Genomic DNA, 13072 nt, shown 5'->3' with positions numbered 1-13072 from the left:
CTGCCTGTCCCCTGGTTGTTTGTTTCCTGCCACCTGCGACCACGGGCCCCAGCCCTCGCCTCTCCCCGCCACCCACTTCCCTCCGCCGCTGGCTCGGGCGGGAACGTGGGTATCCTTCAGTCCTGACCAAGCCCGGCCTTCCCCTCCTCTCTGCCCCGCACCCTAGAACTTTGTCACGACACCACCTTGGGCACAAGAACAGGTCACGTTCATTTCCCCTTCCCTCCCCAGGCAGTGCCCCTGCCCCAGCCAGGGCACTCAGGGGGCACTGCCGGCCCACTGAGGTGACAAGTATTTAGGAAGGAGTGGCTAAGGGACTTGGGAACAGATGCCAAGGGGGAGAGGCAAGTCCAGGGCGCACCCTGGGCACCGCGGAGAGGTGCACAGCTGGCCTTCTCACCAGCCTCCCTTGCCTGTGTTTCCTGGGACCCCCGTAACAAAGCGCCACACGCAGGGAAGCTTAAGGCAACAGAAAGGTATCCTCTCCCAGTGCCAGAGGCCGGAAGGCTGAGCTCCAGGGCCAGCGCCCTCCAGGGGCTCAGCTGGCCACGTAGACCCGTCACTCCGGTCTCTCTGTGTCTTCATATGACATCCTCCTCCGTGTGTCTGTCTCGCTCTGTTTTCCCTTTACGAGAACACCAGTCATATTAGATTTGGGGCCCAGCCTCCTCCAGGATGACCTCACCTTAACCTGATTACGTCTGCACACAGCCCACTTGTGAATAGGAGCACGCTCCCTGGGCGTCTGTCCTGCCCTCCCCCCGGCTCCGCTCTCACCGAGCACTGGGGACAGCAGCAGCCGGCTGTGGAGTCCCTGCCCTCAGCCTGGGTTCTGGTAGGCGCGGCTGACCCGAACCAGACGAACAGACGAAAGACTCAGATGCTGCTACGTCCTACGGAGGGAACGAGCCAGCAGCCCGATGCGTGCCCCGGGCAGGCGGACTCCACGCCCCAGGGCCTCACAGCTGGCAGGGCTCAGGGCTCCCGGGATGGGACACTCTGCGGCAGCGGGGCCAGGCCCTCAGGCCATTGGCAAGAACCTGGCCAGTGGCCCCTCCCTTCAGCTGGGCCTGTGGCCCGCCTGTCCCCACCCCCACTGTTGAAGGCAACTGTCTAGGGCTTCTCGCTCCCATCACGGAGGCCTCTCCTCAGCCTGACGCTGACAACCAGCTCTCCTTAACCCCTGCACGGCCCCTGGGGCTGGGGGCAGAGCGGCGGCTCCCACCCAGGACTCTGCAGGAGCAGTAAGTAGACGAGAAGGAACTCGAGTGGGGGCTGGCCGCCTCCTGTCCCGTGAGCGAGGGTGGTGAGTCCCACCCTGCACACCGGCTGCATCCCCAGGTGCCATCCCCGCTCTCCCTGACCCCTCCTGTAACCAGAGGACGTGCCGCTTCCAGCTTGTGCAGGAGGGAGACCACAGAGTTCACGTAGACCTAGGTGAACGGGGAAGGGAGGGGCTTTCTGGGACAGGGGCAGCTGGAATCCGGATCCCGCAGTGCCTCCTGGCCCAGGTCCACGCAGAGCAGCTGAGAAGGCCCCACGTGGACAGGACTACAGGCCAGGCTTCAGCCTGGGGGCGGGGGGGCAGTGGCCTTGGTCCTCCCGATGCCTGTGGCCTGGGGAAGGGGCTGTAAGTCGCCCAGGTTCGCCGGGAGCTGATGGTGTGGGCCTAGGGACTCACGCGACCCCCTGTAACGCTTTGGCTCCAGCGTGGCTACAGAGGGTCCTGCCCTTGACTCTCTGTGGTGCAGCCACGTGCCCGTGAGGGGCAGATGAGGCTTTGCAAAAGGCCCAGGATGGCACGAGAGCGCGAGACCCCGAGATGGTGGCCCGGAACGCGATGGAGCGGGTCCTAGGAGCCGCAGCCGGGCCTTCTGCTCACCGCCAGGGGGCGCTGTGCTGCTCCCGGGGAAGGGGCAGCCGAGTCCCTGGCCCAGTCCTGGGACCTCAAACCCTCAAAATCCGGGCCTGAGGATGACCTCAAACCTTCGGGATAAAAACCAAATGAACGGAGGTGCAGGGGGCCCTTCCTGACCCCGCTGGGGTCTTGGTGCTCAGAGCCCCCCTCACAGAGCCCCACAGACGCTCTACAGTAGAGCTGTGTGCTGGGGATGGTCCTCCCAGGCCCCAGGCCCCTTGGGGAACCTTCTGGCATGGCGTCACCGAGGGGGACTCAGCAGCACAGAAGATCCATGTAGGGGCAGGAGCCTGAAGTGGAGGAGGGACCCAGCTCCTCCTGGGCCCCCAAAATGTGATAACCGCCTGTGAGAAGGGAGGGAGGGGTGGGGACCCGGGTGGGGACCCTCCCCATCTGTCTGAGTGTCCCCACCATGACAGAGGGCCCAGGCCAGGGCAATCAGCGGACACCTCCGATCTGGGTGCTACCCTGTGGCAGTGACGGGAGGGCCCTGGTGAGGATGCCCCGCTGTCACCTGACACCGGGTGCCTGTGATGACAGAGATGAGAGACCTGAGAGGGACAGTAGCTGTGACCTCAGCTCTAGGAGCCTGAAATGAGGAAGAAGCATGAGGTCCCGGGTAAGGACGTTCAGCTGTCACCTCCATTCTGGAGCCACAAGCATGAGGGACCCCGTGAGGACAGTCACCGGTCCCCTCATCTCTGACATAGTCCTTAGGGCCTCGCTGAATTGAGACAAATGTCACAGCTCTGGGGCCCTAGGATGGGGAACAGACACGACGCACTGGTGAGGAAAGACACCTGTCACCTAAGCTCTGGGTGGCAACATTGGCGCTGAGGGCTTTCAACTGGCACTGAATCTCTACAGTGGGACAGAGCAGGAGGGCCCAGGCGAGGACAGCCAACAGTTCCCTTAGCTCTGGGTGCCTACACTGGGTGAGAGGCATTGGGCCCAGGTTTCGACGTTCAACTCACATTTAACTGTGGGATGCCTGGACCAGGGCGAGGCTTAGAGGCCCAACCTCAGGTAAAGGCATGAGGGGCAGGTGAGGGCACACAGGTAGCACTTCAGCGATGGCAGCCACCCTGGGGCAGAGACATGAGGCCCAGCAGAGGGCACTCAAATGCCACTTCACCTCCGCACAGCTCCACGCCGCAGAGTCGTGAGGGCCCAGGTGAGGTGAGTCGACTACAAGCACAAGTCTTGGTAGCTACGCTGGAACGGAGAGTGAGGGACCATGGAGGTCATTTAACTGTCACCTCGGCTCTGGGTTCCTACACTGTGGCAGAGGTGGCCTCAGGTGAGGGCATTCAGCTGTCAACGGAGATCCGATTGCCTAATCTAGGGTATAGGCAAGAGGTCCCGTGATAGGACAGTCGCCCGTCACCTCAGCTCTGGGTGCCTACTCGGGGTAGAGGCGGGAGGTGCCGGCACAGGGGCGTGAGCATGCAGGCCCACGTGAGCACTGTCAAGTGACAACTCCGTGCTCGGTGTCTACACTGAGAGGGGAACCAGGGATCAGCTGAGCACGCGGGCTCTGGGTGCCTACACTCAGGCAGGGACACAAGGAGCCAAGGAAACACAGTGAACTGGCGCCGCAGCTGTGGGAACTACATTCTCTGCCATCTCCCGCTGGGTGCCCGCACTGGGGCAGGGCCATGAGGGTCTATGACAGGCGGGTCTCATTCGCTCCAAGTCCCCATGGAAAAACATTCCTGGAGAAACAAAGCTGCCCCTTGAGGCACAGAAGGCTTGGGATGAATCCCAGGCCCCTGGCCCTCTCGAGGGTGGTGCCCCTGGGGTTGGTGAATGTGCCTCTGGGCCCTCAGGGGGGCTCATTAAACCAGTCTTTCCAAAATGCCTGCTCTGAGCAAGATGTAAACACTGTCCTCTAAGAACTAGCCGTCTGGCCGCTGCCCTGTGCCTGGCAGGAGCTTCGCCTACTGGGCACCACAACTGCCAGCATTACAGGGAAGAGCACTAAGGAGGGCACGGTGCCCAGGGCTTGGTACTCACAGATATGTGAGAGTTTGGCAAATGGTCAGCACTATTTCTGGTCCCAAATTCCATGACAAAACTCAAATACCAACCCGTGACAGCAGCACAGGGGCCTGAAACTTATCACCTTGATCTTGTTAGGGAGAACGAGAGAGTGTTGTGAATGCCAGTGTAGAAGCTCCTGGGGGCTAACCAGAGCTCCGTCACTGCCTGGCTCTATCGACTTTCTCTGTGTTCTGGGTTCTTTCCTTAGGAAGGTTTCCCGAAAGTGGTGTCATTGGGTCAAAGGGCACGGATGTTTCAGTGGTTCTCAAGCCGCCGGGCCGCTGCCGTCCAGAAAGACGGGTCCAGGCGACAGAGGTGGCCCGAGCTCTCCCAGCGCGGGAGGTGATCGGGGTGCCCTGGGCGGTGTCGGGGGCGCCTTTGTGAAGGAGGCTGGAGGAGCAGGCAGGGGTGACAGCGTGTGAGCGCGCTGCCCTCTAGAAAGAAGACGGCGAAAGGGAGGCCGCGGAAGGCTGAGCCTGCTGACCCCGGGCTCTTCGCATTCTGCTGTTTCCCGTACACGCTTCTGTCCCTCCGGGCTTCGAAAAGGCACACATTTGAACTTTGAAACAATGTCTAATTACGCCCCCAGATCCATCCACCCCTTCCTAAACTTCAGAAATCCGAGCTTAGGGCACGAGCATAGCCCTGCCCTCAAAGCCTGGGAACGCTCGGCTCTCCCGCGTGAACGAAGTCTCAGAGGAGACCTCGGGGGCGGGGCTGAGTAGGGCCCCTCCCCTTGGCAGCCTGGCAGGCCGACCCCGCGGCTCCGCCGGAGCGTGCGTCGGGGGCGGGGCCGGCTCGGGCCCCTCCCACCCGGTGGCCGGTCGCCCAGCCCCAACCGATGGCGGGGGTGGCGCCTGCGGGCCGTGCTACCGCCCTGGGCCGCCATTGCCGGGCCTCTCGCTCCGCGCCGCGGAGCTCCCTCGCCTCGCCTCGCCGAGCAGAGCGGGGCAGCCGGGCTGACGGGGCTGCCCCTGACCGAGCTCGCATCCCCCCCCCCACCGCCAGGCAAGTCTCTAGCCGGCCCGGCCCGCGTCGCCGACCTCCAGGCCCGGGGGCCCGGTGGGGGGCCTGAGCTGGGGCCTCCCACGCCCGCGTCCGGGAGAACCACTTCCACTTCCCAGGCCCAGAGGCTCCCGTGGGCACGATCGTGAGCCTCCAGGTTTCCGAGGCCCCTCTGGTCCCAGCCGGGCTTCTCTCCGCCTTCCCGAGGAGCCTGGCCAGGTAGTTGGACGAGCAAGTCGGTGCACCGATCGCGCCCGCCCCCACAGCTGGGACCCAGCACGGGCTCATCATCCCTGACCCCCACCCAAACCTGCTCTTCTGCTTTGTTGCCCCCCAGAGCGCACGGTCCACAAACGCTGCACCTGACGGCTGCCCCACCCCAGCGGGAGAAGTGGACATGAGGTTGGCAGGTGGGTGGCTTCCACAGTGAACCGGAGAGAGTTGGAAAGGAGACTTGGCTGGAGGCCCAGGTGTCCAGAGGTCTGTCTGGAAGGGCCGGGGGTGGTGGGACCACTGGGTTTGGGGTTTGGGGGTTTTTTAAATATACATTTATTTATTTTTTATTTATTTATTTTGGGGTATGTTGGGTCTTCCCTGCGGTGCGCGGGCTTCTCATTGCGGTGGCTTCTCTTGTTGCAGAGCACAGGCTCTAGGTGCGCGGGCTTCAGGAGTTGTGGCACGTGGGCTCAGTAGTTGTGGCTCACAGGCTCTAGAGCAGAGGCTCAGTAGCTGTGGCACACAGGCTTAGTTGCTCCTCGTCATGTGGGATCTCGCCGGACCAGGGCTCGAACCCGTGCCCCCTGCATTGGCAGGCGGATTCTTAACCACTGCACCACCAGGGAAGTCCCTGGGTTTGGTTTTTGAAACAGAGGACTCTGCAGAAACACTCATTCTATGACCTGGAGCAAATCCTTTCACATCTGAGGACTTCAGCTCCCAGCTCTCTCTTTTCAGCTGTGAGATGAGGGTTATGATAATAGATTTCTCCCAAATGGGATAACTGGCCGCTGTTTGGAAACAGAGCTGTGGGAGAGAGCTCCAGGGAGCACGGCGGCTGGGCGGACAGGGCGAGGCTGTGGTCTCAGACGAGAAGCTGACCACGGTGGCCCTGCGGTTGGATGTGAACCCAGTGCCAGCCCTGCTGTCGCCTGGACAGCTAAGATGAAGGGGGCTTGGGGACGGATAGGTTGGGGGGTGGACTTCATACCTGCTAAAGTTGAAGCATTATGATTGTATCCCGGGGAAGCTGACCCATGAGGAACTGGCTGGGAGAGTGGGGCCTTAAGAGTGGTCAGGGCTGGAGTGGTAACGTACAGTCAGTGCTCGTGAGGGTTAGTTCAAGGCTGGGAGCAGAGCAGGGCACCTCTAGGTAGAGTCGAGGCAGGAGAGGAGACGGAGAGTAGGGTAAAGGCAGAGAGGACACTGTGGGACAGGAGCTGGGGAAAGTCCAGCTTTTCAGGGGAGGGTCAAGGAGGACGATCTAAGCAAGAAGGATGAGGAGCATCCAGGTGGGGTTCAAGGGTGCTGCCCCAGAAGCCAGCCGAGAAGGGTTTCCGCGGGAGGGCTTCAGCCTGCGCGGCCACCTGAGGGTCAAGGGACGTTAGGGCCAACAGGTAACCCGGGGCGCTGGCACCAAGAAGGCCCCAGGCGGCCTTGGCCACAAGCCGTCCTGCGGGGGTAATGGAGGCAAGGGCAGAGCGGGGCAGGTTGCGAGACGGGGAGGGAAGCCTATGGAAGGAGCCGGCGCACAGGACTTTGGAGGAGCCGGCAGGGAGAGGAAGGGAGGGCGCAGAGCCCCGCCGCTGGCTGCGGGTGTGATTCCGAAGGAGGCCTCTCCTCCCGCGTTTTCTGAGGATGGGAGGTGTTGAAAATAGAGGGGAAAGAGGGAGACAAAGTGACCGCTACGCTAAGAAAAGCCGAGCAGGGCGGAGAGCTCGGCGCCCAGCTCACAGCAGGGGAAGGGAGGATCTGCCTGGCCTTGCAAAGGAGGAGGAACCGCCTCCGTCACCGTCACAGGAGAAAGGGGGGCAGGATGGCAGGGACTCAAAGACGTTGGTAGCCTCAGAAGCAGGAGGTTAGGGGGCCCCTCCACACCGCCAGGGAGAGCCAAGCTGAGCCTTGGAGTTGGAGCTCAGCTTCCTCCTTCGCCCGCCAGGAGCTCCCACCTTCCTGTTCTCCCGTCACTTCTTCCCAAGCGCCTGGGGAGATCCGATCATGAGAGGCCCTGGGGTCGTTCGGGAGCTCGCTGGCACCCGAGGAGGCCTTGCCCGTGTCTGTCATGCCTCTAGGTCCCCTCCGCATCGTGGCCCTGGTCATCACCGTGGGCCTCACCTGGCTCGTAGCCAGCATCCTCCTCGGTGGGCCTGGCGGTGGCTTCCCTCGCATCCAGCAACTCTTCGCCGGTGAGTGTGGGACTCTCCCTCGCCCCGCTACGAGGTCCCCGGCGCGGCCGCCTGGGCCTGCAGCCTGAGGCTCGGGGTGGGGGTGGCGGTGGCCTGGGTTTGCTGTCTCTTCCTGGCAGGGCGCCTGTAGCTGCCCTCGGTCCGCCTCCTGGCATCCGGCACCGCCTCCCCCCTGCCACCCAGGTGCTTCGGCTGGAAACGCCAATCCCCGCTAATTAGAATCCTTTGTTCACTGGGGCCCGCGTGAGGGGCAGGGGGGCTTCTGCTGGACGCTGGGGACGCCTCCCGAGTTGTTCCCTGCAGGCTTTCCGCTGGGTTCTGAGATGGGGAGGGGACTCGACACCTCGTTACTGGTGACACATCACCTAAGTACTTTTTGCAATTCCGATCTACCCTTTTCCTGGAGCAGAGAGCTTTGCATCTGAACATCATTTAGACTTGAGCAGGGGCGTACGTGCCAAGGTCAGCCTGGCTTAGCCCTTGGCCCCTGAACCTGACTGCCCCTCCACCTTGACGTCACAGTGTAGGAGCTGCCCTGCTGCGGGCCCTGGGCAAGGTCCACACTAACAGAAACACCTCTCTGTACCCACAGGCCCAGAGAGCTCAGTGACTGCAGGTAAGGCTCCTGTCACCTCCCTGCTCCTCCCCTGCGCCCGCCCCGCTTACCACTTTTGTGACACACGTGCCTGTCCCCAGCCCTCCAGGGTTTCTCTTCTCCATTCATCCCTCCCCAAACTAGCCGTCACAGCCCACTGGAGCTGCTTGCATGCTGTGAGCCTAGAAAACAAGTTACCTCCTTCCAGAATACACTAGGGGGACAGGCATAGGATAGATATTCCCATTCCAAAAGGAAGAAATTGGAAGGAATAAAGGGGTCATCAGTCTCAAGCAAGTCCCAAACCCAGCAGGGCAGATCCATTCGATTTCAAAACATAAGAATTCCTGGGCCTTTGGTGGGGGTAGGGGGAATCTGGAACGTAGGGGACGATCCTACTCTCCCTCTGGGCCTGAGCCAACTCTGGCCTCTGCAGCCATTGCTCTGCCCTTGGAATCATCCTTCCTCCCTTCTGTCCTTTCTCTGTCCCTTTCAGTCCAGGCTGGCAGTGTTTCTACTGGTATAAAATTCTCAAAAACTCTGTTGATCTCCTGCGCAATTCATGAGGGTCTAAGCTGTAAGACAAGAGAGTCCTCCAGATCTTTCCTGGATAACCTCATCTCTCCATTCCTGGCTTCCGCTGACATGGTTGAGTTGGTCCACAGGTCACACGGCCCAGCTCTTTACCAACAGTTGTCCAGCCACACCCTTGGTGTTCTCTCCCGAGCCTGCTTTCTCATTTTTTGCAATATGATTAGCCTGAGAATTTTCTAGATCTTCACATTCTGGTTCCTTCATACTTAACAATTACATCCTCAATTTATCTCTCTTCCCTTACATGTTACTGTGAGCAGCAAGGAGAAACCCTCAACACTTTGCTTGGAAATCTCAGCTCAATCCCCAAGTTCAGCATTTACAAGCTCTACCTTCCACAAAACAGTAGAAAACAATTTGGCCAAGTTCTTTGCCACTTTATGACAAGGATGGCCTTTCCTCCAGTGTCCCATAACATGTTCCTCATTTCTGTCTGAGAGCTCACCAGAAGCACTTTTAGCATTCACATTTCCATCAACAGCCTGGTCACGATGGTACGTGCGTGATCCCAGACCGTAGGAGCTCTTTCTACTGCTCCTCTCTCTTCTTTCTGAGCCCTCACCAGAATCACCTGTAATGTCCATATTTCTACCAACAGTCTCTTCAAGGCAATCTAGGCCTTTCCTAATATGCACCTCAAAATTCTACAGCCTCTACCCATTACCCAATTGCAAAGCCATTTCCACATTTTTAGGGATTTATTATGGCAGCACCCCACTTCTTGGTATCAGAATCTGTATCAGTTTCCTGGGGCTGCCATAACAAAGTAGCACAAACCGGGTGGCTTAAACAACAGAAGTGTATTCTCTCACAGTTCCGGAAGGTAGAAGTCTGAAATCTAGGTGTTGGAAGGCTACACTCCCTCCAGAGGCTCCAGGGGAGGACCCTTACTCACCTCTGCCAGCTTCTGGTGGCCTCAGGTGTCCCTGGACTTGTGGCCGCCTCCCTCCCATCTCCACCTCCATCTTCACAAGGACTTCTCCTCCATGTCTGTGTCTTCTCTTCTGTCTTTTGTAAGAACACGTGTCATTAGATTTAGGTCCCACTCTATTCCAGGATGATCTCATCTTAACGAATGATAACCTCAATGACCCTATTTCCACAGAGGATCACGTTCTGAGGTCCTGGGAGTTGGGACTTGAGAACATCTTTTGTGGGGACACGGGTCGCCTCGTAATAGAGACCAACCTCCTCGTGCCCTCTCCACGGGGTCCTTGCACCTGCCCTCCCAGCGGCTTTCCTTCCCTCCTGTCCTCTGTTCCCGGTGGGGCCACAGCCCAGGCCAGCCCTCCTGCCTCCTTTCTCTTCTCCCACCAGTGGCCGAAGAGCCTCCCTGGGGTCCCTGTCACCTTGCCCTGAGGCCAGCCCCGGTGGGATACAGTGTCCATGGAAGTGTCCCTTCCTTGGCCTGAGCCACGTCCCCACCCCATGCCAGTCCCCTGGTCTGTGGTCACTCATTCCTCCCTATGGGCTGGTCCTGACCTCCCCCTCTCAGGTCTCGGGTGCCCCCAGGGCCAGGCCCATGGGTCACCCCTGTTGTCCCTACCCAGAGCCGAGGGCCAGGAAGTACAAATGCGGCCTGCCTCAGCCGTGTCCCGAGGAGCACCTGGCCTTCCGCATGGTCAGCGGGGCTGCCAACGTCATTGGACCCAAGATCTGCCTGGAGGACAGGATGTGAGCTCCTCAGGCGGGCGGGGGTGGGGAGGGGAGCTGGGTCTGCGAGGACCGGAGTCGAGCAGGGTAGACGTGCCGCTGGAAGGCTCTGTCCCCCTGCTAGGCTCATGAGCAGTGTCAAGGACAACGTGGGCCGGGGACTGAACATCGCCCTGGTGAATGGTGAGTTGCCCACGGAGCAGAGAGGCAAAGCTGAGCCGTGACCTGCCGCCCTCCTCCCACCCCGCCGCCAGGGATTGCCAGGGGGCCTGGGAAGGGGTCTGTGCGAGCTGAAGGCTCCACAGAAGAGGTGGCCCGGTGGACGAGGGCGTGGCAGCAGTGAAGAACTGGAAGTTTCCAGGAGGTGGGAGGCTGCTTCATGGGGAGCCCCTGGAGGGCCCCCAGTGCTGAGCAGGAGCTCCACAGCCTCGGGCGGGTCCCGGCGGTCTGAACGAGGGGCACGGTGGGCATGCATATGGGGGGAGGTGAGAAGCTTCCAGCAGCACCCATCCTTCCCTCCGACCAGGGGTAAGCGGAGAGCTCATCGAGGCCCGCGCCTTCGACATGTGGGCGGGAGGTGAGTCAAGCCACGGCCTCCGCCTTCTGACTGTGGGCAGAAAGACGGCATCTTCCCCCTGAAAGCTGCTCCCTCTGTCCGCTCGCTGGGGCGTCTTGAGCACTTCCTTGGGTTCAGAAAAGCCGGGGAGAAGGCCAGGTGTACGGTCAGGGCTTCGGCCCTGGCTTCTTGTACCATTTGGTCCCTGCACTCACTCAGCAGCCCTGGCCGGGCCGTGTCCCTGGCTTGATCACTACTTTAGTTTCCCCATCTGGAGAACAGGGCTTGGTGAGGGAGGGGTGCTCAGTGGTGCCTGATGCTCCACGGGAACTGTCCCCCCAGATGTCAATGATCTACTGAAGTTTATCCGGCCGCTGCATGAAGGCACCCTGGTGTTTGTGGCTTCCTACGATGACCCAGCCACCAAGTAAGTAATGGCCGAGGCTGGCCGAGGCCTCACCCTTCTGTGGTCACGGCTCATATCTCTTCCTTCTGTGGGGCAGGATGAATGAAGAGACCAGGAAGCTTTTCAGCGATCTGGGCAGCAAGAATGTCAAGGACCTGGCCTTCCGGGACAGCTGGGTGTTTGTAGGGGCCAAGGGTGTGCAGAACAAGAGCCCCTTTGAGCAGGTATGGGCGCAGGCCCTGGGGCCCCCACTGCCCGGCGCAGGCCAGTCTGCCCTCCCCTCCTGCCTGCATCCTCTGAGGTCCCCTCTGTTCACGCCCAGCACCCACACACACAGCGGCCCACACGTCTGTAAGCTGCTCCTGGGGCTTCCCCGGCGGTCCAGTGTTTGGGGCTCCGCGCTTCCACTGCAAGGGGCACGGGTTCAATCCCTGGTCGGGGAACTAAGATCCTGCGTGCCGTCCCATCCCCCCGAAACCCAGCACCCCAGTTCACCCTGCACACCCTGCTCCCCACAGCAGGACAAGGCAAACAGGCTGTTCAGCCAGTTTCTGGAAGGCTCTGGCTGCCAAAAGAGCAGCTCAGCCCCCAGAGGAGAAACGCCCCCTGTGGCCTTGCTCCTCCCGCAGCTTCCAGCGGCTCCCTGAGGGCTGGTGAGGGCAGGGACACAACCCCCTGCTTCCCTTCCCATCGCGCGCCAGGCCCACCTACGCTCAAAGAAGGTGACCCCCCCCCCACCTGCGAGGGGGCAGGCCAGGGCAGCTGCTGCCGTCTTTAGATGAGAACGCTGAGGCGATGGGACAGACAGGTGGCGGGTGCCCGAGGCTGCACGCTTGGTTGACCCCAGCACAGGGGGACAGAGAGTTCTGTCTGGCCCTGGTGCCCGAGGGCTGAGCCCGTGCCTTCCTGCCCCCACCGACCCGCAGCACGTGAAGAACAGTAAGCACACCAATAAGTACGAAGGCTGGCCTGAGGCGCTGGAGATGGAAGGCTGCATCCCCAGGAGGACCACGGCCAGCTAGCGGCCAAGCTCGAGGACCAGACTAAGTGAGGCTGTGTGTACCCAGCCGGAGGAGGCGCCGGCACAGCGCTGAGGCCCGACCCCACGCCCAGCCAGGAGCGCTCCGCCCCAGCACATCAGGGCTCCGAGGCGGTGACCAGTGACCAGACCAGGCCCAGCATTGGGGCTGCGCTGCGGCCCCGTGGCGCTTTGTCTGGGGACCCCAGGTACCCGTCTCCTTTTCCTAAAGCTGCTCTGCTGGCCAACACCCACCCAAGTCCCAAGCGCCTGCGGCCCCAAGTCTGATAGCAGCTGCCTGGCAGGTCGGGGCATCTTCCGGAACCTCTCCGTCCCAGAGTGGCTCGCTGCTCTGCAGGCCAGTCCTGTTTCCAGTGTGACTCGTTCTGCTGAGCCGAATGTGGTGGCCACTCCCGGCGCCTGGCTGCCGCCTGCCCTGCTCTCGCGGGAAGGGGTGACCGCCTGGGAACCAGGCAGGCCGGCCAGTGAGCTCGCCAGCCCGATGGCAGTTCCTAGCGCGGCGGGTGGCAGCTCCTGCGGTTTGTCTGTCAGAGGGCCCGCTTTCTAAATGACGTCTTAATAAACTGGTGGCCCCCGATGGAATGAGGTGCATTCAGAGGGGAGTCGGGGGGTGGTGTCCTTGAGATGTGACTCAGGTGGTGAGCAGAGGGGCTCCCCTGCGGGCATCCCTGTAGCGTTGCCCTTAGACACGGCACAGGCCCATAGGGACCGGGATGGGGATTAAAGCCAACCCAGGAGCTTCCCCCTCCCCCCGGCCTCCCGCAGGAGCTCGTGTGTCTCCCCCGCAGTGCTCAGTGTTAGATGCCTTTGAAATCAGGCCAGCAAGAGGCCGAGTCACGAGGGCTATTTGGCATTTCTCGC

The 13072-nt window shown here is 61.2% G+C and overlaps 1 protein-coding gene and 1 long non-coding RNA gene across 5 annotated transcripts; one reads left to right on the top strand and one right to left on the bottom strand.

Moving 5' to 3' along the window:
• Window positions 1-186: 186 nt before the first annotated feature.
• LOC309620336 lies at window positions 187-981 on the bottom strand. The gene is made up of 2 exons (XR_014239515.1): window positions 778-981; window positions 187-625 (listed from the first exon to the last, which is right to left on the bottom strand). It is a non-coding gene; the product is annotated as an uncharacterized lncRNA (long non-coding RNA).
• A 152-nt stretch (window positions 982-1133) lies between these two features.
• FAM3A (FAM3 metabolism regulating signaling molecule A) lies at window positions 1134-12788 on the top strand. Of its 4 annotated transcripts, none has more exons than XM_082376491.1 (10): window positions 1134-1244; window positions 5304-5376; window positions 7255-7368; window positions 7961-7984; window positions 10108-10231; window positions 10335-10393; window positions 10737-10787; window positions 11109-11193; window positions 11270-11396; window positions 12099-12788. In XM_082376491.1, the coding sequence occupies exons 2-10, from the start codon at window positions 5364-5366 to the stop codon at window positions 12192-12194; spliced, it is 693 nt and encodes a 230-aa protein (XP_082232617.1). In that variant the 5' UTR covers window positions 1134-1244; window positions 5304-5363; the 3' UTR covers window positions 12195-12788. The 4 variants fall into 4 exon arrangements, with proteins under 4 accessions (XP_082232617.1, XP_082232619.1, XP_082232618.1 ...); XM_082376490.1 differs by lacking the exon at window positions 1134-1244 and adding an exon at window positions 4780-5185; XM_082376493.1 differs by lacking the exons at window positions 1134-1244; window positions 11270-11396; window positions 12099-12788 and adding exons at window positions 4762-5185; window positions 9372-9570.
• The last annotated feature ends 284 nt before the right edge of the window (window positions 12789-13072 follow it).

Source organism: Balaenoptera borealis (assembly GCF_965194805.1).
Source record: "Balaenoptera borealis genome assembly, chromosome: X".
Lineage (NCBI taxonomy): Eukaryota > Metazoa > Chordata > Mammalia > Artiodactyla > Balaenopteridae > Balaenoptera > Balaenoptera borealis.
Note: the sequence above shows the minus strand (reverse complement) of the source record. Positions and strands in the feature narration are given on the sequence as shown.